General features: G+C 36.4%; 1 protein-coding gene across 3 annotated transcripts in view; it reads left to right on the top strand.

Annotated features, from left to right (window-relative positions):
* The window catches only part of CACNA1D (calcium voltage-gated channel subunit alpha1 D), a 272,427-nt gene that overhangs the window by 171,548 nt on the left and 74,736 nt on the right, over positions 1-26,143 (top strand). For 2 of the 3 annotated variants that reach the window (XM_083353210.1, XM_083353209.1), the window contains exons 16-30: positions 1,523-1,637; positions 2,020-2,089; positions 2,509-2,584; positions 4,023-4,164; positions 4,727-4,856; positions 9,261-9,320; positions 10,498-10,604; positions 12,020-12,107; positions 12,919-13,026; positions 13,153-13,205; positions 14,510-14,656; positions 15,112-15,313; positions 15,658-15,816; positions 17,967-18,077; positions 22,876-22,959. In XM_083353210.1, coding sequence (XP_083209336.1) covers positions 1,523-1,637; positions 2,020-2,089; positions 2,509-2,584; positions 4,023-4,164; positions 4,727-4,856; positions 9,261-9,320; positions 10,498-10,604; positions 12,020-12,107; positions 12,919-13,026; positions 13,153-13,205; positions 14,510-14,656; positions 15,112-15,313; positions 15,658-15,816; positions 17,967-18,077; positions 22,876-22,959 — 1,652 coding nt within the window. Of the gene's footprint in view, positions 1-1,522; positions 1,638-2,019; positions 2,090-2,508; positions 2,585-4,022; positions 4,165-4,726; positions 4,857-9,260; positions 9,321-10,497; positions 10,605-12,019; positions 12,108-12,918; positions 13,027-13,152; positions 13,206-14,509; positions 14,657-15,111; positions 15,314-15,657; positions 15,817-17,966; positions 18,078-22,450; positions 22,535-22,875; positions 22,960-26,143 lie in introns of all 3 variants that reach the window. The other variant, XM_083353211.1, reaches the window with a different exon arrangement.

Below are 26,143 nucleotides of genomic sequence, written 5' to 3'. Positions count from 1 at the left end.
AATTGTTAATCACATTTACAATTGAATAAAATTCCACCAAAGTTTGTTTCTCTGCCAGAATTAATTCAGAGACTAAGATCTAGTTTAGAATTGGACCTAATTGGACCTAATAACCAAAACAGAAGATTGTACTACAGGTAGTCTTCAACTTACAACATTTCATTTAGTGACTGCTCAAAGTTACAACAGCACTGAAAAAAGTGACTTATTACCATTTTTCACACTTACGACCATTGCACCATCCCCATGGTCATGTGATTTATATTCAGATGCTTGATAATTGGTTCATATTTATGAGGGTTGCAGTGTTCTGGGTGATCATGTGATCACCTTTTGTGACCTTCTGACAAGCAAAGTCAATGGGGAAGCCAGATTCACTTAAGAACCATGTTAGTAACTTAACAACTGCAGTGATTCACTTAACAAGTGTATCAAGAAAAGTCACAAAATGGGGCAAAACTCTCTTAACAAATTTCTCACTTAGCAACATAAATTTTGGGCTCGATTGCAGTCATCAGTCGGGGACTACCTGTACTAGGCTTGCAACAATACAGGAATAAGTTGTTGATCGTTTTCCAGTAACTCACTCAGTTATTGTAATGGTTATTCTCCTTTATTCTTCCACCAGTGCAGTTAAGCCATGCTTTTTAAAGCCGTGTTCTAGTATTATTGTAATTAGTACACTGGGCCATACAGTATGTTGACAAGCAATCAGATATATAAGCCTCTGCAGTAAATTATTATTTGTTTAAGCAATTAAAAATATACAGCTGAAAACAATTTTAATAGCAGTAATATAAATTAAGATGAAATACTACTGAAACTGCTAGTAGACTTCAAAGCACATGCCTGTCTCTACTGCTCCCATTTCCTCCCCATACAAAGCTAATGATCCCAAGCTTGCCCTGACCAATCTGAAAATCTGATTTTCAATCCAGTGCTTTCAGCAAGATCCTTTTAGATCCCACTGACCGCTGTTATATTAATCTTCATGGGTGTCCTGCTCAGCCTATTCAGGGCTTAAATTTGGAAGGTTGCGCCACAATTTAGCCCAAAACAGCATACCTCCAACAGTTTGCCACAGACTAAAAACCATCTACTGATAGCAGCCATTCAGATGATAAGTAAAAGTCAGCATTATAATAGAAAAATAGGACAGGAAGTGCAAGAAATCGATATTTGGATGCAGTTTGTGACATCATTAAAGTAGAAGATGAGAAGGTTAAAGAACAAAAGAATTTGATGGGATGTTCCATGTCAGGGGAAAAAAGAGTGTATCAGAACAACAAACTGGGATGAAAACCAACAACAGTTTTTTGAATTTTATAGAGCTTTATATTCATATTTCTCTTCTCTTCTGTAAATAAAAATGAAATGGAAATGTCCTTTTATTGTGTTTTGTGCAAGGAACTTCCAAGTCAAATTGTAAAATAGTTGTCATAATTGGATAATTACTGTTGAATAACAAACAACGGGATAACTTGCATTGACTATTTAGTATCCTTAAAATGATTTCAATTAGATATCCTGTTAAATGTCTTCTTGGCTATTGCGGTTGATAACCTGGCAGATGCTGAAAGTCTGAACACAGCTCAGAAAGAAGAAGCAGAAGAAAAGGAGAGAAAAAAGAGTGCCAGGTACAGAGAAAATGACACAAGATATGCACATTTTTGTAGTTTTCTTCATTTTCTCTTTTCATTCTTTTGGAAGAGAAAATTTGAATAGTATAAGCAGGGTAGAAAACTGATGCAAAGTACACGATTAGAATGATATACCTTGAATTTGCAAATGACACATAGGCATAGAAAATGTCTTGCTCCATTCTTTCTATCAAAGAAATTTTACCAGAATTCATCCATATGTGCAAATCATAAGGGTAGGAATAGTTTAAATTTAAATTTAAAATCAGGGTAGGCATAGACTGTTATTATGTTTCCAATTTAATTACAATCATTAATTGACCAAGATTCTGGATCTTTAATCATTTCCCCCATGGTTTTCTTTCTATGGTCTTTGCAGAAAAGGGAGTTTGGATGCTAAAAAGGGGGACAAACCAGAAGGTGAACCAAAGAAGGCCAAGGATACTAAGGTACTTAAAATCTGCTCGCCTTTATAGCAAAGATCTTCAGCTCAGGAGTACACAAATACCCATCTAACCCTAACAACCTTGTCCTTCGCATTGACTTACGGTATTATTTCTTGGATCTCCTTGTGATAGTCTCTAGACCAGGGGTGTCAAACTGCCGGCCCACGGGCCAGTTGCATCATGCAGGGGCCACACCCACTCCAGCTCCAATTCGAAAAAAGTCACGATACGTCGCGACACATCATGTGACACAGCAAGTTTGACACCCGTGGTCTAGATGGTAGAATGGATAGATGTGATTCCCACTTTATGCATCTTTAGATGAAGGTTTGATTCCCATTTACATCCTGGGCTGAAATTAGCAAGTTACACCAGTTTGCTACTTTCCTCTTTTTGAAATGATTACCTTTCTCTTACTTGAGGTTACAATTAATGAATATGGAGAAGAGGAGGAGGAAGAAGAAGACAAAGATCCGTATCCACCTTGTGATATCCCAGGTACCAGCTCACTTATGTACACTGGCAGAAAGATTTATTGTGTCAAATGTGCCGCAACTAAAAAAAAACCCTCCAATTTCATTAACACGATTAGAAAAAAAGATTTGAATCAAATATATAACAGTGCTGAATTATAAGATTGTGTCATTTGAATTGTAAATCTAATCTATACACACATATAAACATCCAGAGGCTATGCATTATCCAGAGGCTATGCATTTTCACTCTATGAAATGCAAACAGTGTCCATTTGAATGGGGCAATTATTTCCCTCCTCCATTATGGCCCCATATTATTCTGAAGAGTCCCCTGACTTTTAAAAAAGACCTTTTGGGGGGTGGCAAAATGAAAAAGGGTCTGAAGATATTCTAGCACTAGTAATCTTTGTTTTACATAATCTTTATAATCAATCTAGTATCTTCTGCATGCCTTTAAATTGGATAAATATATGCAGCCACAAACACCATCGACGTTACGCCTGAAATAACTTCTTCCCCATAGCAAGAACCTTCTTCTTGTTGGATTCAGAAATGAAAGGCCAAATGGTTAAAATACATATCTGGCACTTTTTCTAGCCTTTATTAAAGGAAGAAAATACAATGTAAGGGCTAGAGTTGCAGTGGCATCTATAGAGGACTTACCAATGGTTAGGAGGCATTATATCACTTTTTTTTACAACTTAATGGTTTACCAATAAATAGATTGAAAATTGTCATTCAGACTAGCAAGATATTTAAATAAATTATCATTCCTAAACTCCAAAGGGTGCTGATATTAGCATGTTTCAGTGCCTTCCCAACAGCTATTTTAAGGGCAAATATACAAGTTCCTGATGAGCTAAGACAGCACGCTGGCTGAGGAATTCTGGGAGTTTGAAGTCCACAAGTCATAAAGGGGCCAAGTCTGAAGATCCCTGAGCTAAGATATCGCCCTTATGGAATCTATTATCTTGCGCTTCTGTTTCTTAATACCACGTTTGGTAAAGTTCCCAAACAGTTCTGATTGATTTCAGGTACGGCTACTCCTGGCAGACCAATATGACTCAATTTCCCTGCATTTTTTAAAATACATTGTTTCCTTGACTTTGATGATATAGGTGGAATTTTATGTTTGTTTTTTCACCTTACTTGAAATAGAAACTGTTTAATTTCTTGGCTCGCTTGTAGAATCCTGGCCAGTTACTATAGTAAAGAATTAACTAATTTTAAACTCAGAACGAGAAGGGAGCAGGTAGCCTAAAAGCATTGCTGTCAGCCGGAAACTATAGCTGATTCCACTTTTTATTTTCAGCATGACAATGTAATCATACAATGTAATCAATGTAATCAGATGTTCCAAAAGTGCCATTTAAACGTTTACGTATACATCCTGCTGGCTATTTTGCTCAGAATTATGTTTTAATTTACTCTGTAAATTAAATAAAGTTTCACTATAAAAGTAGGTGAAGAGGAAGAAGAGGAAGAAGAGCCCGAAGTACCGGCAGGTCCCCGGCCCCGAAGGATATCTGAGCTTAATATGAAGGAGAAGATGACACCAATTCCGGAGGGCAGCTCCTTCTTCATTTTCAGCAATACAAACCCGTAAATAATCTTTTAAAACATATCCCTGGAAATGTTTGTGGGGTTTTTTGCAAGTAAAACGATAGGGACACCTAACGACTAAAGCTTCTGCTGTTTTATCTAGCACAAGATTGAACATGTAATTAAATATTTTTTTAACGTGGAATTTGTTTTCAAATCAAACTCCTACCAGGATTGTGAAACATTTGTGTTAAATGATGCATTGTCTAAAGAGGGTGCTTTATATAGAGCAGGGGTCTGAAACCTTGACAACTTTAAGACTTGTAGACTTCAGCTCCCAGAATTCCTCAAGTCGTAAAGCTGTCAAGGTTGCAGACCCCTGAAATAAAGTATGCTGCAAATTGTGCTTTAATATTATCCAGCATGTTAATAGCTTTAAAACAGAATATATGCATTCCATACATTTATAGTTTTGTTGAATTATCAACACAGTTAATAAAGCAACCGATTTCCAGTTTAGTGATACTCAGATGAGCATTTTTTTTTGCCTTTGTGAGTATTTTATGAGTAATTAACCTGCCAGTCGTAACATAATAGTCCATTTTCTTTTCTCGTTCTTCAGGATTCGAGTGGGTTGTCATAGATTAATCAATCACCATATTTTTACCAACCTCATTCTTGTCTTCATCATGCTCAGCAGTGCTTCCCTTGCAGCTGAAGACCCTATTCGCAGTCATTCTTTTCGAAATAATGTAAGAAAAAATGGATTTTACAAACAATCTGCATGTATGATCTTCTTAAAAATGTGTCTTTCAAAACGGACTAGTCCATGAACATCTCAGGAGATGGCACCATCTAGCTGAAAATAATAATAATAATAATAATAATAATAATAATAATAATAATAATAATAATAATAATAATAATAATAATAATAATAATAATAAGTTGGAAAGTACCTTGGAGGTCATCTAGTCCAACCCCTTGCTCAGGCAGGAGACCCTATACCATTTCAGACAAATGGCTGTCCAGTCTCTTCTTAAAAACTTTCAGTGTTGGAGCATTCACCGCTTCTGGAGGCAGGTTGTTCCACTGTTTAATTGTTCTAAATGTCAGGAAGTTTCTCCTTAGTTTTAGGTTGCTTCCTTGATTAGTTTCCATCCATTGCTTCTTGTCCTGTCTTCAGGTGCTTTGGAGGATAGCTTGACTCCCTCTTCTTTGTGGCAGCCCTGAGATATTGGAACACTGCTATCATGTCACCCCTCATCCTTCTCTTCATTAAACTAGACATACCCAATTCCAGCAGCTGTTCCTTATATGTTTTAGCCTCCAGTCCCCTAATCATCTTTGTTGCTCTTCTCTGTACTCTTTCTAGAGTCTCAACATCTTTTTTACATCGTGGTGGCCAAAACTGGATGCAGTATTCCAAGTATGGCCTTACCAAGACATTGTAAAGTGGTATTAATACTTCATGTGATCTTGATTCTATCCCTCTATTAATGCAGCCTATCACTGTGTTGGCTTTTTTGGCAGCTGCAGCACACTGCTGGCTCATATTTAAGTGATTGTCCACTAGGAGTCCAATATCCCTCTCACAGTTACTACTATTGAGCAAGGTAAGGAGCCTTGGTGGAGCAGTGGGCTAATGCCTCCTTAAGTAAAACCAGCTGCCTGCAATTAGTGCAGGTTCGCATCCCACCAGGCTCAAGTTTGACTCAGCCTTCCATCCTTCCGAGGTAGGTAAAATGAGGACCCAGATTGTTGGGGGCAATAAGCTGACTTTGTAATAATGCCGCTGGGGGGTGGGTGGGGCGAAAGCCCTAATAAGCAGGCATATACATTGAAGGCTATTGCTAAGCACATTGGTTTGTGCTTAAATTGTAAGCCACCCTGAGTCTTCGGAGAAGGGCGGGATATAAATGGGATTAAAATAAAAAAATAAATAAAAAATACCACCTATACTATACCTGTACATTTGGTTTTTCTTGCCTAAATGTAGAACCTTGCTTTTTTCACCACTGAATTTCATTTTGTTAGATAGTGCCCATTATTTTATTTATTTATTTAATTTAATTTGTATACCGCCCTTCTCCCGAAGGACTCATTGTTCAAGTCTGTCCAGATTCTCCTGTATCTTAAGCCTATCTTCTGGAGTGTTGGCTATTCCTGCCAGCTTGGTGTCATCTGCAAATTTGATGAGTTCCCCATCTATCCCCTCGTCCAAATCATTGATGAAGATGTTGAAGAGCACTGGGCCCAGAACAGAGCCCTGGGGCACCCCACTACACACTTCCTTCCATGTAGATGTAGTTCCATTGAGGACCACACTCTGAGTACGGCCTGTCAGCCAGCTATGAATCCATCTGGTGGTGATGCTGTCTAACCTACATTTTCCTATATTATCAAGTAGTAGGTTGTGATCTACTTTATCAAATGCCTTACTGATGTTATATCCACAGCATTCCTTTGGTCCACTAATTTTGTCACTTGGTCAAAGAATGCAATAAGATTTGTCTGGCATGATCTATTTTTGACAAACCCATGTTGGCTTTTAGTAATGACTTTATTTGCCTCTAGGTGTTCGCTGATTCGTTGTTTGATTCTCTTTTCCAAGATCTTCCCAGGTATTGAGGTCAGGTTGATAGATCTGTAGTTTCCTGGATCTATTTTTTCCCCTTTTTTGAAGATAGGAACTACATCAGCTCTTTTCCAGTCCTCTGGTAGTTCCCCGGTGCTCCAACTTAGTTGATAATGCGCAGGGTCAGCCCTGGCTATTTTTTTGACAAGGAAATGTTAATTGCTTGAAATTTACAGGAATGTAATTTTATGTTACTTAAATTAATATCCCTTCAGTTTCCCACAGTATGATGGCACAAATATAATCTAATATATAGCCTGTCTATAATTTGTGAATTAGCTAAGCCTTCTTGGCCTTAACTAATCTGCCACCACTATAAAATTTTCTAGGAATGCTATGAGCCTAGATGATTTGATAGTTGCTTCACCTGTCTCAGTGCTACCTTTTCAGACTATAAATTTCAAATGAGTCTCCTTCTGTGCATTCGCACGGGTGGTGTCTTTAGATTTATCCTTGGAATTAATAATATTTGGATGACTGGTAACCCCCAATTCCAGCCAAAGAGAATATCTGGAGTTCAGGGTTGAACTGTGGAGTTCTTGGTGCTCTCTGAGCCTGGCTGTTTGCTTGCTGATGTTTCATTACCAACTAGAAACCATCACCTGCGAACATCTTCAATATGATGATGTTACCTAGTTAGGGAAGGAAATGTCTGCAAACAGACAACCAATCTCCCAGAACACCAAGAATTCCATATCTCACCAATATTATGCTCTCTGTAATAACAAGAAACTCTCTTTCTGGAAACAAATTGGCCTGTCAGGGAAGATGAACTCCAGCTCAATGTTTCTAATCCTAACACTGAAGTGGGGTATATTGCTTCTGCAATGCAAAGTATCTCAAAGCGGAGTGCATCCACTTCTCCTATCTCTGGTGTGTGTGTGTGTGTGTGTGTGTGTGTGTGTGTGTGTGTGTGTGTGCAACCAGTTTTGGTCACCATGAAGTAAAAAAGATGTTGAGACTCTGGAAAGAGTACAGAGAAGAGCAACAAAGATGACTAGAGGTCTGGAGGCTAAAACATATAAAGAACGGTTGCTGGAATTGGGTATGTCTAGTTTAATGAAGAGAAGGACAAGGGAGGACGTGATAGCAGTGTTCCAATATCTCTGGGGTTGCCACAAAGAAGAGGGAGTCAAGCTATTCTCCAAAGCGCCTGAAGTCAGGACAAGAAGCAACAGATGGAAACTAATCAAAGAGAGAAGCAACATGGAATTAAGGAGAAACTTCCTGACAGTTAGAACTGTCAGTGGAACAACCTGCCTCCAGAGGTGATGAATGCTCCAACACTGGAAGTTTTTGGGAAGAGACTGGACAGTCATTTGTCTGAAATGGTATAGGGCAGACATGTCAAACTCACGACGTCATGTGACGTCGTGCAACGTATCGAAACTTTTTCCCCATTGCAGGCAAATGGGGTGGTGGTGGTTTCCCGGTGATGCGTCTGGCTTGTGGGCTGGCAGTTTGACACCCCTGGTATAGGGTTTCCTGCCTGAGGGGGTTGATCTAGGAGACCTCCAAGGTCCCTCCCATCATCATCATCATTATTGTGTGTGTTTCAAATTACATTTAGACTTACTGAGACTCCTCTGTATTGTTTCAATGATTATTTCTACATAAAGGCAGAAGCAAGAAATTTACAGGGATAAAGTTTCTTTTTTCTATATTTGTAAAATAAGCATGTATGGAATATTGACAACAGTCAACCTCATTAGTTCTTGGACTACTGTATGTACTAGGCTAGGAATGTACAAAATATCACAACAAACTACACCTGCCCAGAAAATAGCATGGACGTATCTATTTATTCAACAGATTTGAATTCAACTAAAGGGTGTCAAACTTGATTGCATCACATGATATATTGTGACATATCGTGATTTTTTTTTTTTGCCTTTGTGGAGCCAGGGTGGGTGTGGCTTGCACGTGATGCATCCGGCCCACAAGCCGCCAGTTTGACACTCTGTTAAGTAGTAACTTAAGGTGCTTATTTCTCCACTTTCTTAAAATCATTTAATAATTGTTTGGCAATGTCACTTTTTATACAGTTACCCATTTTCACTTTAAGCATGCCCACAAATGATAAGATCTCTCCAGTGCCATGATTTCAGAAACATTTTCTTTAAAAAAAAAGTCACCATAGCAATTCTAGATATACATACCAAGGAGAATGGAAAGGATCCTCAGTGTAATCAACATTGGAATAATTAAAATAATTCCATCCATGTGAAATTATATTAATTTTATTACAAGTAATCATATATCTAGTTGTATAAATTTTGGTGCTAGGAGATAAAAGTAGCTTTCTTCATGATTTTTTGTATGTGTATGTGGCTGGACTTTCAAAAAAAACCTAAATAGATTTGATTTTGGTAGACTTGAAAGTTGGAAAACTCCCATAAGAAGACTGTGTTGAATATTTCTAGAATGTACACTATATATTAATATGTATCCAAAATTGTAAATTCTAGCATGAACCCTTGTAAATAAATGTCTCACTGTGGTATGTTATGCCTTGCAGATACTGGGTTACTTTGACTATGCTTTCACAGCCATCTTTACTGTGGAAATCCTATTAAAGGTATTTAATTGTTCATTGATCCTTGTTAATTCAAACACAACTTTAGCAATAATGTCTGCTACTTTTTCTTTACCTTCCATATACTTATGCAAATAGGATACTTTTTATTAAAATTTTAATATATTTTTCAAACCTTTGGGTGCACGTAGAACTTCCTTTTTATCATCACATTAATTTGGCAGCTTATTTTAACCCTTTTGCTTTTAAAATCTGTCAGAAGGAAAACATATCTCTCTGTGATGGATTTTTCTCTTTTTTTAAAAAAAAAAGGAAAGATCATAAAAGAACTTAAATTTTCAGAGGAGGAACATGTTATCTTTCATTTACTTTCATTACTTTTTGTGAAATAGATTTACATAGAGCTAAAATAGTATATTATTATGTTCTTGCAAAGCACGGTTATGCTTTGCAAGAACATATATCACTACGTATAACAGTGTTTTTTCTATATTTTAGTACAGACGTGTACAACCTTTTTGCAGCCAAAGGGTATAGTTGGACTTTGAGGCACAGCACTGCAAAAAAGTGGATAAGACCAAAGAAAATAAATTATTTATTATATGATTATTCATGATATATTTTCATGATATAGTTTTCTCTCCTATTAATAATATTACTTATTAAAAACTATAAGCATTTTCTGAGATGAAACACAAGTTGTATAACCCTCTTCTAAGAAAGCTGTGCTATGTAAAAACCTAAAACTAAAATGTCTATGGAGATTCTCAGACATCCAGGTCATGGTTGTCCCAAAGGTGCTTTTTCAAGAGGCAACTGGACTTTCTTTGTTTTTCCTTGAAGATGTTTCGCTTCTCATCCAAGAAGCTTCTTCAGTAAGAAGCGAAACATCTTCAAAGAAAAACAAAGAAAGTCCACCTGCCTTTTGAAAAAGCACCTTTGGACTAAAACTAAAATGTTTGGCAAGTACATTATGTAAGCATGAAAGCTATGGATAGCAAACCGTGATTGTTTTTGAGATGTTGGTATTTTTATTTTATTTAGTAATTGATTGATGTTTGAAAATGCTGTGGTGTAGCATTAGATCAGATTTTTAATCTTAACAGAGAGAGCCCCTTTTTCTTTACATTCTGAATGATATAGAAAGCAACATTCATCCTCTGCAGACATCTTGTAAACAACCTATAAATGATTCAAACTGGGACTATTATGTTTTCAGCTGACTGTGTTTGGAGCCTTCCTTCATAAAGGGTCTTTCTGCCGGAATTATTTTAACTTGCTAGACTTGTTGGTAGTAGGGGTTTCCCTTGTGTCATTTGGCATTCAGTAAGTATTGCTCGTTTTGTCTTTTACTGTGTTTGTTTATGATTTGAATAGAAATAGTACTATTTCCCCATTATACGGAAATGGTCATATCTTGTGGGCTTGGCATCCTATACCAAACTTGATGACTAACAAATTGCAATCCCTTTCCCTTGAGAAAGAGTCATAGGTATTTTGCAATACCTAGAGTTCTATTTCAATAACTTACAAATTCTTACAATCTATGTGAGTTCAGATTTTCTGAGAAACGTTTTAGCCTATCTTTCTATAATCAAACCTACATCTTCAACTTCATGCATGTATTCATCACTTTCATTAAGTCCTGTTACATCGTTTCCCTAATCTTAGTATCACAAGCAGAAGACATGTTTTTCTTTAATATTGGTAAGATAATATAACCTTTATTGTCATTTTTCTTTTACTGTGGGCACATTGGCCCACATTAAAAATGAAAATTAGTTGCTTGCTCTCAAAGTATACACATACATAACACACATTTAAACATGCTATATACAACATATGTATAAACCTACATCCTTACATATAAATAACCTATAAATATTAATCACTGTCCATTTTGAATACATAATGGGAGAGGAAGCTTTAGAGTTCACAAGATTAATACTCTGTTGTTTATTAGTTCATGCTCTTTACTTATTTCCCCATTTGATATTTCAAATTTCAAAATTGTGTTTTAGGCTGATTAAATCACTGTTATATAGGTTTTCCATTTTGATCACATTTATTCAACTGCACTGGATATTGCCTATATTATATTTCAAAATGTTTTGTCATTTAGGGATTAGATTTATCATTAACATTTTAATTATACTTTTATTGTGAAACTCCTTGGAGAAACAAATAAGGAGAGTGATCACAGTTCTGAAAAAGAGGATTAATACAGGTAGTTCTCAGCTTACAACAATTTGTTTAGTGACCGTTCAAAATTACAACAACACTGAAAAAAGTGACATGACTATTTTTCATAATTGCGATGGTTACAGCATCCCTATGTGGCCACATGATCAAAATGCAGAGGTTTTTTGTTTTGTTTTTTTTACGTCTAGAGGGAAAAGCAAATTGTGTAGCTATTAAAAACCTGGATGGACAAGTTGTTTGCGGCCATACAGTATACCTTATTTTATTCTTTTTGTTTACTAGTACACTATTAAACTTATTAAACAAGTTTTAGATGGATTAAGGAATGGCTTGCTGAGGCGTTCCAAAAAATTCTTTTGCATCAGAGAGATGTAGAACAATAAGGAAAAAAACCCAAACCCAACAGTGTTTATTTTTTTCCTGGAAACAAATTTCAGAATTAATGGCCTGCTGCGTGCATAAGTATTATGTAACTTTATAATATTAATTGAGTAACATTAAGTTATGTCAAGCTAATGTTTGTTTTACTTTTCATCTAGATCAAGTGCTATATCAGTTGTGAAGATTCTAAGAGTTTTAAGAGTCTTAAGACCATTAAGGGCTATTAACAGAGCAAAAGGACTTAAGGTTTTTATCTGAATTTTCTTTGAAAAGTGTATATTCTGTTTATAAACAAAATCATAATAATAGTTTAATATGTCAATTGCTTCGTTAGAGGTTACCTTAAAAATGCCTTGGGGACGTTTAGCTCAAATAAATCCAGCATTCTGTCTGTATCATTTTGTGATTCATATTTCTCAATGGTTTGAATGATGCCTTTCTCTTTTCCAAACACTTTTAACCAAGAGGTTTTGTGATGTATTCCTGTGTTTTGTCTTTTGTCTGGATTTCTTTGTTTCTGAATTCCAATGGTGCTTTGTTGTATACCCATCACCTCATCCTATTCCTTGACCTTTAATCTTGATCTTAGCTTATCTAAAATAAATGTTAATTTTGACACTACCTAGGAATGAAAGCCTTTCTTTCATATACTCTAGCAATGAAAGTTTGAGGTCCCAATCGTATTTCTTGGGAACTAGCATCATTGAGCTGTAGTTCAATAGAACTTGTTTTAGACATATTTGATATTTCATGATTAGCTTCTTTATATGCTATTTATGACTGCCTAATGGTGAGAATGAATTTATGGAATATTGTGTCCCTATTCTGAGTATAGAAATAATAAGGTAAAATTTAAAATGTGAAATTAAATCTTTTATTGATAACTTAAAAATGAAATGCTAATTTATTAAGTATAGTGATTAAATACCAAGTGAGAATTGAACTGATTCTTTCTTTCTTTCTTTCTTTCTTTCTTTCTTTCTTTCTTTCTTTCTTTCTTTCTTTCTTTCTTTCTTTCTCTTTCTCTCTCTCTCTCTCTCTCTTTTTTCCTCTACAGCATGTTGTTCAATGTGTTTTTGTTGCCATTCGAACTATCGGTAATATCATGATCGTTACAACTCTACTCCAGTTCATGTTTGCATGTATTGGTGTCCAGCTGTTTAAGGTAAGAACAAGGAAAAAATATCCAGAGCATACTGAAATCTCTTTGTGAGGCTTGTTTGAGTTCTATAGAGATTTTTGAAATAGGAATGGTGCTCTAGATTCAATTGGTATGCTTTTTTATGCACAGGGAAAATTCTACCGATGCACAGATGAAGCAAAGCAAAATCCTGTGGACTGTCGGTAAGAACATTTTCCTATCTGCATTTTTAGATAACAAAGAAATGGGAAGCTTTGGGGTCTCCAATTGTTGCTGAGAAGCAATATAGTTCCTAAGGTATCAGACTTTTGATGGCATATAGAGCTTCAAGTACCTAGTAGATCCCAGAGGTAATTGAATATCTTCAATGGAACTACATCTGTGTGGAGGAAACCATGTGGTGCGATATCCCAAGATTCTATCTTGGGCCCAGTTCGCTTCAACATCTTCATAAGTGATGTAGATGAGGGGCTAGAAGGGCAACTCATCAAGTTTGCAGATAAGCTGGAGGGAATTGGTAACGCTTTGGAAGATAGACTCAAGATCCAAAAGGATCTTGACAGACTTCAGCATTGGGTCTTATCCAACAAGATGCAGTTCAGTGATGAGAAAAGTAAGGTCCTGCATTTAGGTAGAAAAAAGCCAAATATGTAGATACAGAATAGGTGGTTCCTGGCTCAACAGTAGTAACTGTGAGAGCTAAGTGTCCTAGTGGACCACCACTTGAGGATGAACCAGCAGTGTGTTGCGACTATCAAAACAGCCAAAGCAGTCCTGGGCTTCATCAACAGAGGGATGCAGGTAAGATCACAGGAAGTGATAATACTGCTTTATACCCCTTTCGTGAGTCCACACTTGTACTACAATATACAGCTCTGTTCACCATGATACAAAAAAGATCTTGGAAAGTGTGCAGAGAAGAGCAACAAAGATGGAAAGGGTCTGGAGGCTAAATTAGATGATGAACAATTGAACGATCTCAGTATGACTCTAGCCTATCAAAGAAAAGGATTAGGATGGACATGATAATAGCCTTCAGGGGCTATCACAATAAAGAGGGTATTGACTTATTCTCCAAAGCATCAGAAGACAGGACAAGAAGTACTGGGTGGAAGTACTGGGTGGAGATCCAATCTAGAAGTAAGGAGAAATTTTCTTACAGGGAGAACAATTAATCAATGGAACAGCTTACCTCCCAGAATTGTAGGTGCTCCATCACTCCCTTCCAGCCCTATAATTCTAGGTTCTACTTCAGACAATTGTTTATAAAATCAGGGGAGCTGTCCATGAGTGTTCTTGGAATAAAGCTGGGCTATAAATACAATAGAAATACCACGAAAAATGGAATAATTTCAGGGGACTATAAGATTCCCCATTTCTGTTATTAATTACAATTACTAAAACATGCAAAGGATTATCATAGGTGCACTTTAAGAAATATGGAAAATTTAAAATAATTGTCAATTGCCCTAGTAACTGTTTGTGTTTTTTCCAACCATTTCAATAGGGGAATATTTATTGTTTATAAAGATGGAGATATGGACATTCCAATGGTGAGAGAGAGACAATGGCAGAACAGTGACTTCAACTTTGATAATGTCCTTACTGCTATGATGGCTCTTTTTACCGTTTCTACTTTTGAGGGCTGGCCTGCGTAAGTGTATCATTTACAAAAGAGTATTTTATTTTGTTTTGACTGGCCTTTTCAGAGGTTATTTGGGGGAAGACTGTGATTGTGACTCTTAGAAATACTATTGCCTCGATGTAATGAACATGTACCATTTTATAGATACAATATGTTACAGAGATGTACCATTAACGGAGCAGGGGATATGAACATCTTCTACATTTTAAACAGACTGTAAATATGATAAAAATATTTACTAGTTCTTCTCATTTCCATTGTTACCAGGATGATAGCTCACCTTTGAAATTAATACTCAACATGCTTTGAATTGTATAAGGGGACCTTTAGTGATAGGCATCTTGGTCTCTTGTTCCATGAAAGGATCTTCCTTCCAAAATGTACTTTTGAATATTGAAGCCAGAATTAGAAATTGCTGTTTTCATGATGTTAGAATTTGTTGTTCATTTGTCTTTAATATGCAGGCTTCTTTATAAAGCTATAGATTCAAATGGAGAGAATGTAGGACCGATCTACAATTACAGAGTGGAAATCTCTATTTTTTTCATCATCTACATCATCATTATTGCTTTCTTCATGATGAACATATTTGTTGGCTTTGTCATTGTCACATTCCAAGAACAGGGAGAACAAGAATACAAAAACTGTGAACTTGACAAAAATCAGGTAATAAAACAGCACCTTTTTAAATATTATAATCTAATATCTTCAGAATCCTAATGTTTCCTTGCTTGCCATTACTAAGCAAATTTTGAGCTACAGATCCAAAAGCCAGTTTTAAGCACTGGATTTATCAATTACATTGTGATCACAATCTAGTTCTAGGTGACTTTTCCACTATGTTTGGAATGGATTTTTCCTTTTGGTTCTGTTATGGGATGTAACTGTTGATATAATGGAGCTGTCCACTAATGGATTTGTTTCTGAAATAAAAATTTGAATCACAGACAGATAGTTCTTGACAAGATTGCAGTTCCTGCTTATGATGTTGATATTTCTACTATTTTCAGCGTCAGTGTGTAGAATATGCTTTGAAAGCCCGGCCGCTGCGTCGATACATTCCAAAAAATCCTTATCAGTACAAATTCTGGTATATGGTGAACTCTACTGTCTTTGAATATATCATGTTTGTCCTCATCATGCTCAACACCCTTTGCTTGGCTATGCAGGTAGGAATGAAACAAGGTGCCACTTTACCTAAGAAATTTGTTATGGCCATTTTGTTTAGGAATGCTGTTTAGGAATGGTGGAAGATGGTACAGAGAAAAGGAGCAAAAAGTACCCTCGCGTGCAACAGTGGATTTCATTTGTGGTTTTGGAATTATTGTTCTTTTTACTAAAATCTTAAGAAAATTATTTTTAGTTCCAGTTTTATTATTTACAAGAATATGTTAAGTCATATATCAAAAGCACAGCGTCTGCTTTATGGACTGTGGAATAAAGAGTGGTGGACGCCATTTATTTGTATCAGCTTCAACTTGTTTCACAGCAAATTGCAAAAGGGAGGAGACACCAATGCTTTTGGCCACATTTATAATTGTTATCAAATTCTCCAGACCTTCCTATAATTATTCAGAAAATCTGTTCCATAAGGGATTTTTTTTTAAAAAAAATAAAAAATTCTAAATTTCCTTATGTAACAGCAATGGCATATATTTAATCCTTTATTTGAAGGAGACATTTAGTGTGTTTCTTCCCTTCAACCAATCCTTGAACAACTGTTACAGTGAGATATATGGATTCATAGTTCGTACTAAGCCATCACATTTGCTCTGAGGTTAAAATGTTCTGTGAACCTATCCATCGGTGAACAAGGGGAATGAGCACTGAAATGAACATCACAGTCAATACCCCAAACCCATACTTTTGCATACAGGTAGTCCTCGACTTACAACAGTTCATTTAGTGACTGCTCAATGTTACAACAGCACTGAAAAGGTGACCTATGGTCGTTTCCACACTTATGGTCATTGCAGCATCCCCATGGTCACATGATCAAAATTCAGACACTTGGCAACTGACTCAGGACAGTTACGGTGTCCTAGGGTCCTGTGATCCCTTTTTGCAACCTTCTGACCAGCAGGGAAGCCAGATTTACTTAACAAACATGCTACTAACTTAACAACTGCACTGATTCACTGAACCAGCTGGCAAGAAAGGTCATAAAATGGGGCAAAACTTATTTAACAACTGTCTCACTTGGCAATAGAAATTTTGGACACAATTATGATGGTAAGTCAAAGACTACCTGTACTTGTCTGCAATCTTATCGCACAAGTATGAAAAGGTTAGGATTAGGATTGGGGTTAGGGCTAGCCATTCTGGCTTATTCCACAAGCCAAAATGAAAAGAAATTGCATTTTAGCACAATGTATCAATCCAGCCAATTTTCACCTTCCAGGTTAATTGTGGTCAAAGCTAGTCAGTTCATTTTTACTGGTTTTACCTGAATTTACATTCTATGCCAAGTCATGATTTTATATATTTTGTTTTAGTTTGGTGCTTTTTTTTGCAAATGTAATCATTATGATTTTTAAACAATTAAGATGTAAATCCAGGCATTGTGGTTTCTTTAAAAACATGATTTGGTTAAAAGAAATCATGATTTAATGTTAAGCTAGCTTTTGAGAATTGTTTACAAATCTTGCTTAAGAGCAAACATAATTGGATTATCATATTTAATATCAGTAGTGATTGATCTTTTTAAGGAGCTGGAGTAAAGAACAATTGGATTTAAGAAAAAGGATATTTTTAAGATAAAGATAAGGGTGACTTAATAAAAGTTGATAAATAATTGACTTAATAAATTATTTCCTAATATTGGGAGAAATAATATCTTATAGGGAACAATAATTTACTTCGATGTCATTATGTTATTTCACAGTAAATTTAGAAAGAGACAACAAATAAATGCTATTTGTAGCTGGGTAATAAGTGATTGTCAAATGTTTGTTTAATTATTTATATTTAATCCCACTTTTATTATTTTTATAAATAACTCAAGATGGCAAACATAGTTAATACACTTTCCTTCTCCTATTTTCCCTACAACAGCCCTGTGAGGTGAATTGGGCTGAGAAAGAATGGTCCAAAGTCGCAGAGCTGGTTTTTGTGCCTAAGGAGGGACTAGAACTCAGCATCTCCTTGTTTTGTAGCCTTTATGCTGCACTTTCCTAACTTCTCCATGTGACATATTAACAACATATGATTTCATACTAATCTTTTTAGTACAAGAGATGCAGTAGAGTGTTAGAAATGTGTTGTTTATTTTGATTGCCCGAAAAAATATTAATATTTTTCTCATTTGTTTTATTCATAGCACTATGGACAGTCTAAACTTTTTAATGATGCAATGGATATTCTGAATATGGTGTTTACTGCAGTGTTTACTGTTGAAATGGTTCTGAAACTCATTGCATTTAAACCGAAGGTAAGAGATTATGTATGATTTAATTAGCATTTTTTTTAGTTGCTTCTTTTTAATTTACGAGTATTTTTTCTTTAGATCAGCACACATAAGTAGGTAAATGTAAAGTTTTTCATGGTTAATATAGTATCTTCACCAAAAATCTTAAATCTGATAACAGTGTTAATGCAACTGCAGAAGATAAAATGAAGAAACATTATTTTTTTAAAAAAATGTATTGCTGGTAATATATAAATAAGAAATATATTAAAGTTATAAATCCACTATTTTTTTCATAGTTCTGAACATATATTACACTCCCAAACATATTGAATGTCAGTGTCAAGGCATGTTTAACCATTGTAATAGTATAACACAAAACAGGCAGTGTCTTTATGCCACAAATATTTCACAGATTTTTTTATGTATAATTTGGGCAAAAAGAACAGGCATATGTTTGTAGGTGGGCACTGACACATTTGGAAGCAGTGTAGCTTATGGACAGTTTGCAAATAAGCAAATCGACTCCAGCAATTAAATATGACTTTTTTTTCAAATTCAGTAGTGTAACAAAGTTTAACAATTCCCAGTTGTTATTCAAAAATAACAATTTGGATGCAAGCTACTATCAGATTTTTATTTTGGTTATGGATCCAATCTAATCCCAGGCTTTGTAGATGCATAATAGTTTCTGCCATTCATCATGTAATCAATTGTACTTTGAACTAGGAGTGAAACCATGCCATGTCTCATAACTGATGGCAATCTAGTCCTCCAATATCCACATGCTGAATGGAGATGAACCTCCATTAGAAGATAGGCTCTTCCATATAAGGCCACCTACGGAATCAGAATGTCTGCTGAGCCAAGAGTCTCCACTTTGCCAATAGCTGCTTGAACTTAGGAATTCTTTTCCAAATGAGCATGCTCAGTTCACACTTGTCATCGGGGGTTTAGCCCTGCCACTTATCACTGAGGGAGTAGGGGGACAACATCATACTTTAGGCCACAAGCCATTCCTCTACTTGTTTTCCAGTTTATAAAAATTGTATACCATAAATTATTTGCAAAGTTCATGAGGTTGTGAAAACCAAGCATTCTGTAACCAAATGTGGAATTATTTTCCCTTGCCATTGTGTATCAGATTTGTGTGCCAAAAAAGAAAAGAGACCTAGTAAGTAATTCCATCTTCGGTTATTGCAGTGATGAAGGTTATGGGATGTGTGATGCAAGTTTAATTGCTGTGACTTGTCCATATATTGCATTTTTCCCTTTTCCAGAATTGTCTCAATTTCTTTTACTTGTGTTCTTATTTGTATTTGCTTGCTTTGCCCCTACACATTGCTGAAAACAATATTGAGCATGGGAAAGGTGTGCCTTAAGTGATTAATATGTGACATGCAGTTTAAAGTTCCAGTAATCTTATAGTGACTCAGTAAGACTATTCAAACTCTTTCCAGTTAAGGATTGGCAAACATTTTGGAGTGCCCATGCTTTGCCTGACGTGCTTCTCATCCCCCTCTATTGTGAATGCAGTCTTCTCATGATCCAACTTGGTTTGCTTTTGTCTGGCTTTTCTCCTGAATTGTGCTGATCAAGTAATATATTTTGTTTCAGTCATGAAGTTCGAAGCACATGTTACTGAGACAACAAAGACTGAACATATTTCTTAATTGGAAATATCAGTTCTGCTGGCTTGTTTTTTTATTTATTTCCTATTTTGAGGATTTAAAGAGGCACTAATTGCATGTTGCAATTGGGAAGAGAAAAGAACCTTATTTTTTAAAAAGAGTCATATAAGCTGATTTGGAAAATTCAACAGTGGCCACAGGATTGGAAAAGGTCAGTTTACATTCCAATTCCAAAGAAAGGCAGTGCCAAAGAATGTTCAAACTATCGCACCATTGCACTCATTTCACATGCTAGTAAAGTTATGCTTAAAATTCTACAAGCTAGACTCCAGCAGTATGTGGATCGAGAACTACCAGAAGTACAGGCAGGATTTTGAAGAGGCAGAGGAACTAGAGATCAAATTGCCAACATACGCTGGAACATGGAGAAAGCTAGGGAGTTCCAGAAAAACATATACTTCCTGCTTCATTGACTATGCTAAAGCCTTTGATTGTGTGGATCACAACAAACTGTGGCAAGTTCTTAAAGAGATGGGAGTACCAGATCATCTTATTTGTCTCTTGAGAAACCTATATGCAGGTCAAGAAGCAACAGTGAGAACAGGACACGGAACCACAGATTGGTTCAAAATTGGGAAAGGAGTCCGGCAAGGCTGTGTACTGTCGCCCTGCCTATTTAATTTATATGCAGAGCACATCATGAGAAAGGCAGGGCTAGATGAATCAAAAGCTGGAATTAAGATTGCCAGGAGAAATATCAACAACCTAAGATATGCAGATGATACCACTCTAATGGCAGAAAGTGAAGAAGAACTAAAGAGCCTCTTGTTGCAGGTGAAGAAGGAGAGTCCAAAAGTTGAGATGAAACTTAACATTAAGAAAACCAAGATCATGGCATCTGGCCCTCTCAATTCCTGGCAAATAGATGGGGAAGGAATGGAGGTAGTGACATATTTTATTTTCCTGGGCTCCAAGATCACTGCAGATGGGGACTGTAGCCAAGAAATTAAAAGACGCTTGCTCCTGGGGAGGAAAGCAATGGCAAATCTAGACAGCACACTAAAAAGCAGAGACATCACCCTGCCAACAAAAATGCATATAGTCAAGGCTATGGTCTTCCCAGTTGCAATGTATGGCAGTGAAAGTTGGACCATAAGAAAGGCTGAGCACCAAAGAATTGAGGCCTTTGAACTATGGTGCTGGAGAAGACTCCTGTGAGTTCCTTGGACTGCAAGACAATCAAACCGGTCAGTCCTAGAGGAGATCAACCCTGACTGCTCTTTAGAAGGCCAGATCCTGAAGTCTAAACTCAAATACTTTGGCCACCTAATGAGAAGGAAGGACTCACTGGAGAAGAGCCTAATGCTGGGAAAGATTGAGGGCAATAGAAGAAGGGGACAACAGAGAATAAGGTGGCTGGATGGAGTCAGTGAAGCAGTAGGCGTGAGCTTAAATGGACTCCAGAAGATGGTAGAGGAAAGGAAGGCCTGGAGGAACATTGTCCATGGGGACGTGATGGGTCGGACACGACTTTGCAGCTAACAACAACAAAAGCTGATTTAAACTGCCACTGGATCTATGTGTTGCCCATTAGTTTCACACTCATCCTTATAATTTCTTATATTGTATGCCAAATGGACTTTGTTCAGTTTTTAATTCAGCTTGGACATTACTAATCATACATAATATCGGAAGGAACATAGTTTAGTGCTAAAATACTTGCTTTCATGCAGAAGATCTGTGGTTTAATCATTAGCCCTTCTGAGTTAGATGTGGAGAATTTTCCATTTTCAAAACAATTGGTTAGACTATGTATCAGTTCATATCACATAACTGACTCAAACCGTTTCTACCCAAAGTGAGTCATATTTGTAGGAAACTAAGCTACTACAAAACTGTCTTTGAAACTGTTAGCAAACTATCCCAGCACCGTTTTTGGTTAAAACTATCTCTTTCTAACCCCGTGCTTGAGCATAGTTGTTCTCACAGCACACTAACCATTAACCCTACCAATAATGGGTTAAGCATGCCATGTAAACACAGCCAAAGTTTTTTTTAAAAAATACACTATTGTGGAAAATGGTCTGGCACTGTGTAAGCCATTTTTTGTGTTTCTATCTACATGGTGAGATTTGGGGTGATTCTCCTTAAAACATAACACTTATTTATGTTTGGTGATGCAACATATTACTTTGCGGAAGTAAACTACATAGAAGCATGAAATTATATTTAGATTTTAATAGTCTCCTCTGAATTGTCCCGTCCACCAGGATTTTACATAGGCAGCCATTCTTTCAGCATGTTATATGAGAGATGCATTTGGGCAGTGAAAGGTGAATTGTGAGGGAGGCTATCAGGTGTCCCAACAGTTTAAACTTGAGGTGGCAAACTGGTACTCTCGGGCAGCATCAGGGTTTGTGGTAGTTCTCATCCATAACAGTAACTACTTTAGAAGTTGATGTTAATTTGGAGTGAAGTCTCATTGGAGCACTGTGGAGGATATTCTTTTCTTATACTGCCAGTACCCTGTGTCCATATTTACAACATAAACCATCTGCTGCAGAACTCTGCTTACATATGGCAGTGGTATCATGTCACATATAAGCCTTTCCTTCAGTAGGCAATATTGTTTATTCTCTTCTCATGAGGCCACAGAATTTTTGTTTGATGTATTTTCTGTTTATGAAAAAGTTAAACAGAAGTATGCAAATATTCTGACATTTCATATGTAATTACAAACATTTGCACCCTGCCTGCTCTGTTCAGGGCTATTTTAGTGATGCCTGGAACTCGTTTGACTCCCTCGTCGTTCTTGGCAGCATAGTAGACATCGTTCTCAGTGAAGCCGATGTGAGTATTTCCCAGCAAACACCCGCAGTCCCACTGTGCTATTTCTCTCTCTCTCTCTTTTTCTTTCCCCTCCCCTCCCCTCCCCCCCCGCGCTTTCTTTTTCTCTGTTTTCCCTTCCCCCCCTTTTATTATGTTATTTGGACAAGTCACAGAACTTTGGATATGTTCTTAACTCCAAATGCAGGACAGACATAATTCATAGTTTGCTTCCCGTTTTCTCAGATTTGAGACGGAAAGATGCAGTACTGGGTACATTGTGTTTCTGTGTTATAACACTGTCCTTTTCTTCTCTTTCTTTTCTGTTTCTGTTTTCTCGTGCTACTGAATGCTTGTCCTAACAGCACTATTTCACTGATGCATGGAACACTTTTGATGCCTTAATTGTTGTTGGTAGCGTCGTTGATATTGCTATAACCGAAGTTAATGTAAGTAACCCAGTTCTCCCCATACAAAGTAATGGCATTTAGCACCCGGGTAAAAAAAGAGTAGCTGGAAGAGTCATACATCCTTTCCCCTCCTATTAAGAGATGGATTTTTATGCATTGTGTGGAAATTGGAGTTCCATCTTTCCTACAGTAATACCTGAAGATTATGCCCCAAAATTAAAAGAAGAATCATAAATTCTAGTCACACATTCCTATGACAAAGACTTCTAGTGGAAATTGAGATATCACATTCAAAAGGCCATATGGTCACACCTGCACAACATAAGTTTTTTCAGGCACAATGAGTGACCTCTTTGATGGGTCATACGTTGTATAAACCTGGTTCAGTTTAAATTGCTCTCCACGAGGGTGGAACAAAGCCAAGAAAATTAGGTTGTTTCTGCAAACAATTTTTTTTTGATAAAGTATATATTAATCAAATTTTAATAATCATATTTTATAAATGGCTTTACAAATTCAGTGAAGACATTTTATAACTAGAATTATAAATGTTATTGTGAAGTATTAAGAATTAGGAATATTAATGATAATTTAAATTCAGTCATATGGCTAATAGAATAGGAATAGGGATCGCTACAGGATCTGTTGCTTTTGTCAAAATAAAATGAGCAATGTACTATTCTGACACAAACTCCATTCTTTTTGAACATCTGTGCAATGTCACAGTGCCTGTACAAAAGGGATGGAACTTGTGGTGCAAAAGCACAAACCTGCTTCTGCCATTTCCCTTCACTTCTACCCCTTCCCCTTTGACCTTTCCTGCAGTCACCTCTGGGCTAGATTTGGCTTTGTGGGTTATAAAAAGTGCAGTCCTGATTTAGTTTAAATGGCTTTCTGTGGGGACACTTCTGTCGCTTTGAGAGATTTGGCTACAACTTTAGTGCAATTGTGGTTTTTAAGTCCTGGGTGGACATCACTGCCAACTTCCCCTTCTGCTGATTGAAAAGGAAGTGGATAGAGGGGTACATCTGTGCTGCACATCTTGTTGGTGAGAAATGTTTAGCTTGCTGCTTCTTTAAAGTGCTCTGATGGTGATAAAGGCAAAGATATGACACACAGGGATAGATAAAAAAGAAACTTTTAATCTGCCAGATATACACACCTGTATTTCCATCAGTGTGGCTCCCCCAAACAGTGAATAAAAACACCAGCCTTGGACTTAGAATACTTCTTTTTTCTCTGACTCATTTTGGGGGGGGGGGGCAAGACTTGGATTTTTGCAAGAATGTTGTTTCTGTGTTCAAGAGGTACATAGAGAATACTTCACCAGCATTGCTTATGTCAACGTCACAACTAAATCTGAGAAACAGATACCGGTACATAATATTTGAATATTTCACTATCAATCCAGAATTTAAAAAAATCTTTGCTACAGGAAACCCTACTGACTATTAGAATGTAAAGCTCAGCTGTAAGCTTTTCAGTCTGAATGTTTTTGTTATAAATTATATCTAATTATTTATAATCTTACAATACATTTTTCCACTGGGTGTACTCAGTAAGCTCCAAATCATTTATATGTTATCTGTATATATGCATACACAATCACACACTCCTTTCTTAACTACTCTGTTGTAATACTATTTTCATCTTATCTTAAAATATAATTGTGAATTGAGAAATTCACAATGTTAAGTTTGTGTACCAGCAATGGTCTTAGTATAGATACATTTTTGGATAAGCTATTTAGTTTCACTTTGCTTCATCCATAATCCAATAGTGCCTGAAATTTCCTTTAGCGATTCCTAAAGCTTCAGAGCACTCAACTATATCTGGATTTGGAGTGCCATGCTAATATGGCATTTGATTTGAACAAATAAACTAGTTGATTTGTTGAACAAGAGTAGATCTTCTTGTGATGTTTGAGTTCTCTTTGTCTTCTACTTGCTTCTGGACACAAGATTGGGCATTTGTTTCTGACTTCAGTGTTGTACATGTCTACATTTCACAGTGTGTGGATAAAATTTATGTATTATATTTTTCATCATTATGTTTTTTCCAAAGTACTCAGAGTTGTGGGAATAGCCTTTATTTCATTATTTTATCCTCGTACTGTAAAGAGAGATGTGACTGAAATATTGTGAGGGGCTCAAATTAATCCAATATTAAATTCAAAATACCTAAAGTTTGTATCCTACTTTTAAAAGAGATACTCAGACAAGAGTTTCAGATTTTGGCTACAGAACTGATGAGATATACTGAAGAGTTATTGCGATTATCTATTTGACGTGCAGACAATTGATAAATCCTTCAAATATTTTCAGTTGCCCTTAAGAAATATGCTTACATTTTTTAATTAAAAAAAGCAGTGTCTGAACAAAAGCTGTCATACAAAGAGGTTCTTATTTTTATCTTATTATAGCTTCTCCAGAATATACTTACCTGGTTATGACCTTGAAGGAAATAGGCAAGAACCATTCTATAAACAAAGAGGGCTGAAACTTTCCTTAAGTTCTGGGAAGCAAGGTAGTATTCAGAAGAATTAAGGAGCTTCTTTCCTGATTTCATTGGAACATAAGAGGGAGAAAAAGTACAGGAAGCCCTCGTTCACTGACTGCTTTATTTAGCAACTGTTCAAAGTCACATTGATAAAAAAATAGCTTAGTAACCAATCCTCACATTTACAGCATGAGCATTGCAGCATCCCATAACTATGTGATTGCCACTTGGGCTCTTTGCAACTGGCTTATGACAAAAGAGTTACTAGAGAAGGAGGAAGTCTCGGTCATGTGCTTTATAACCATGAACCACCATGGTCTTAAGCCAGTCACAGATACATGAGTTTCCATTTAGTGACAGTGGCAGTCAAGTGACCATAGTTTCTGGTCTAATTGTGGTCACTAAGCAAGGTGGTTTTGTATCTTTGATCTATTAAGGACAAATGTCTCATGTTTAATTTGGGGCAACTGCTTTGATTTAATTTATCAAGCAAGAATGAGCTTCTGTTAACTGGCTATAAGGAGTAAGGAAATGACTTCGTCAGAGATATGCGAAAAGGATTACCTTGGCAGAAAGGAGTGAAACATTTTTTAAGTCCACAACAGCCAGATAAGATTCAGAAGCATCAGGCTGGCAAGATTCTATGATTATCTCACTAAGAGTACTTTTAGCCTTCTTGTGGAGTTGATTTCCTGCTCTAGTCTACCTAATGGCCCTGATGCTA

The sequence above is a fragment of the Vipera ursinii genome, assembly GCF_947247035.1.
Source record: "Vipera ursinii genome assembly, chromosome: 2".
Taxonomy (NCBI): Eukaryota; Metazoa; Chordata; class Lepidosauria; order Squamata; family Viperidae; genus Vipera; species Vipera ursinii.
This window is presented reverse-complemented; position numbering and strand designations above follow the sequence as displayed.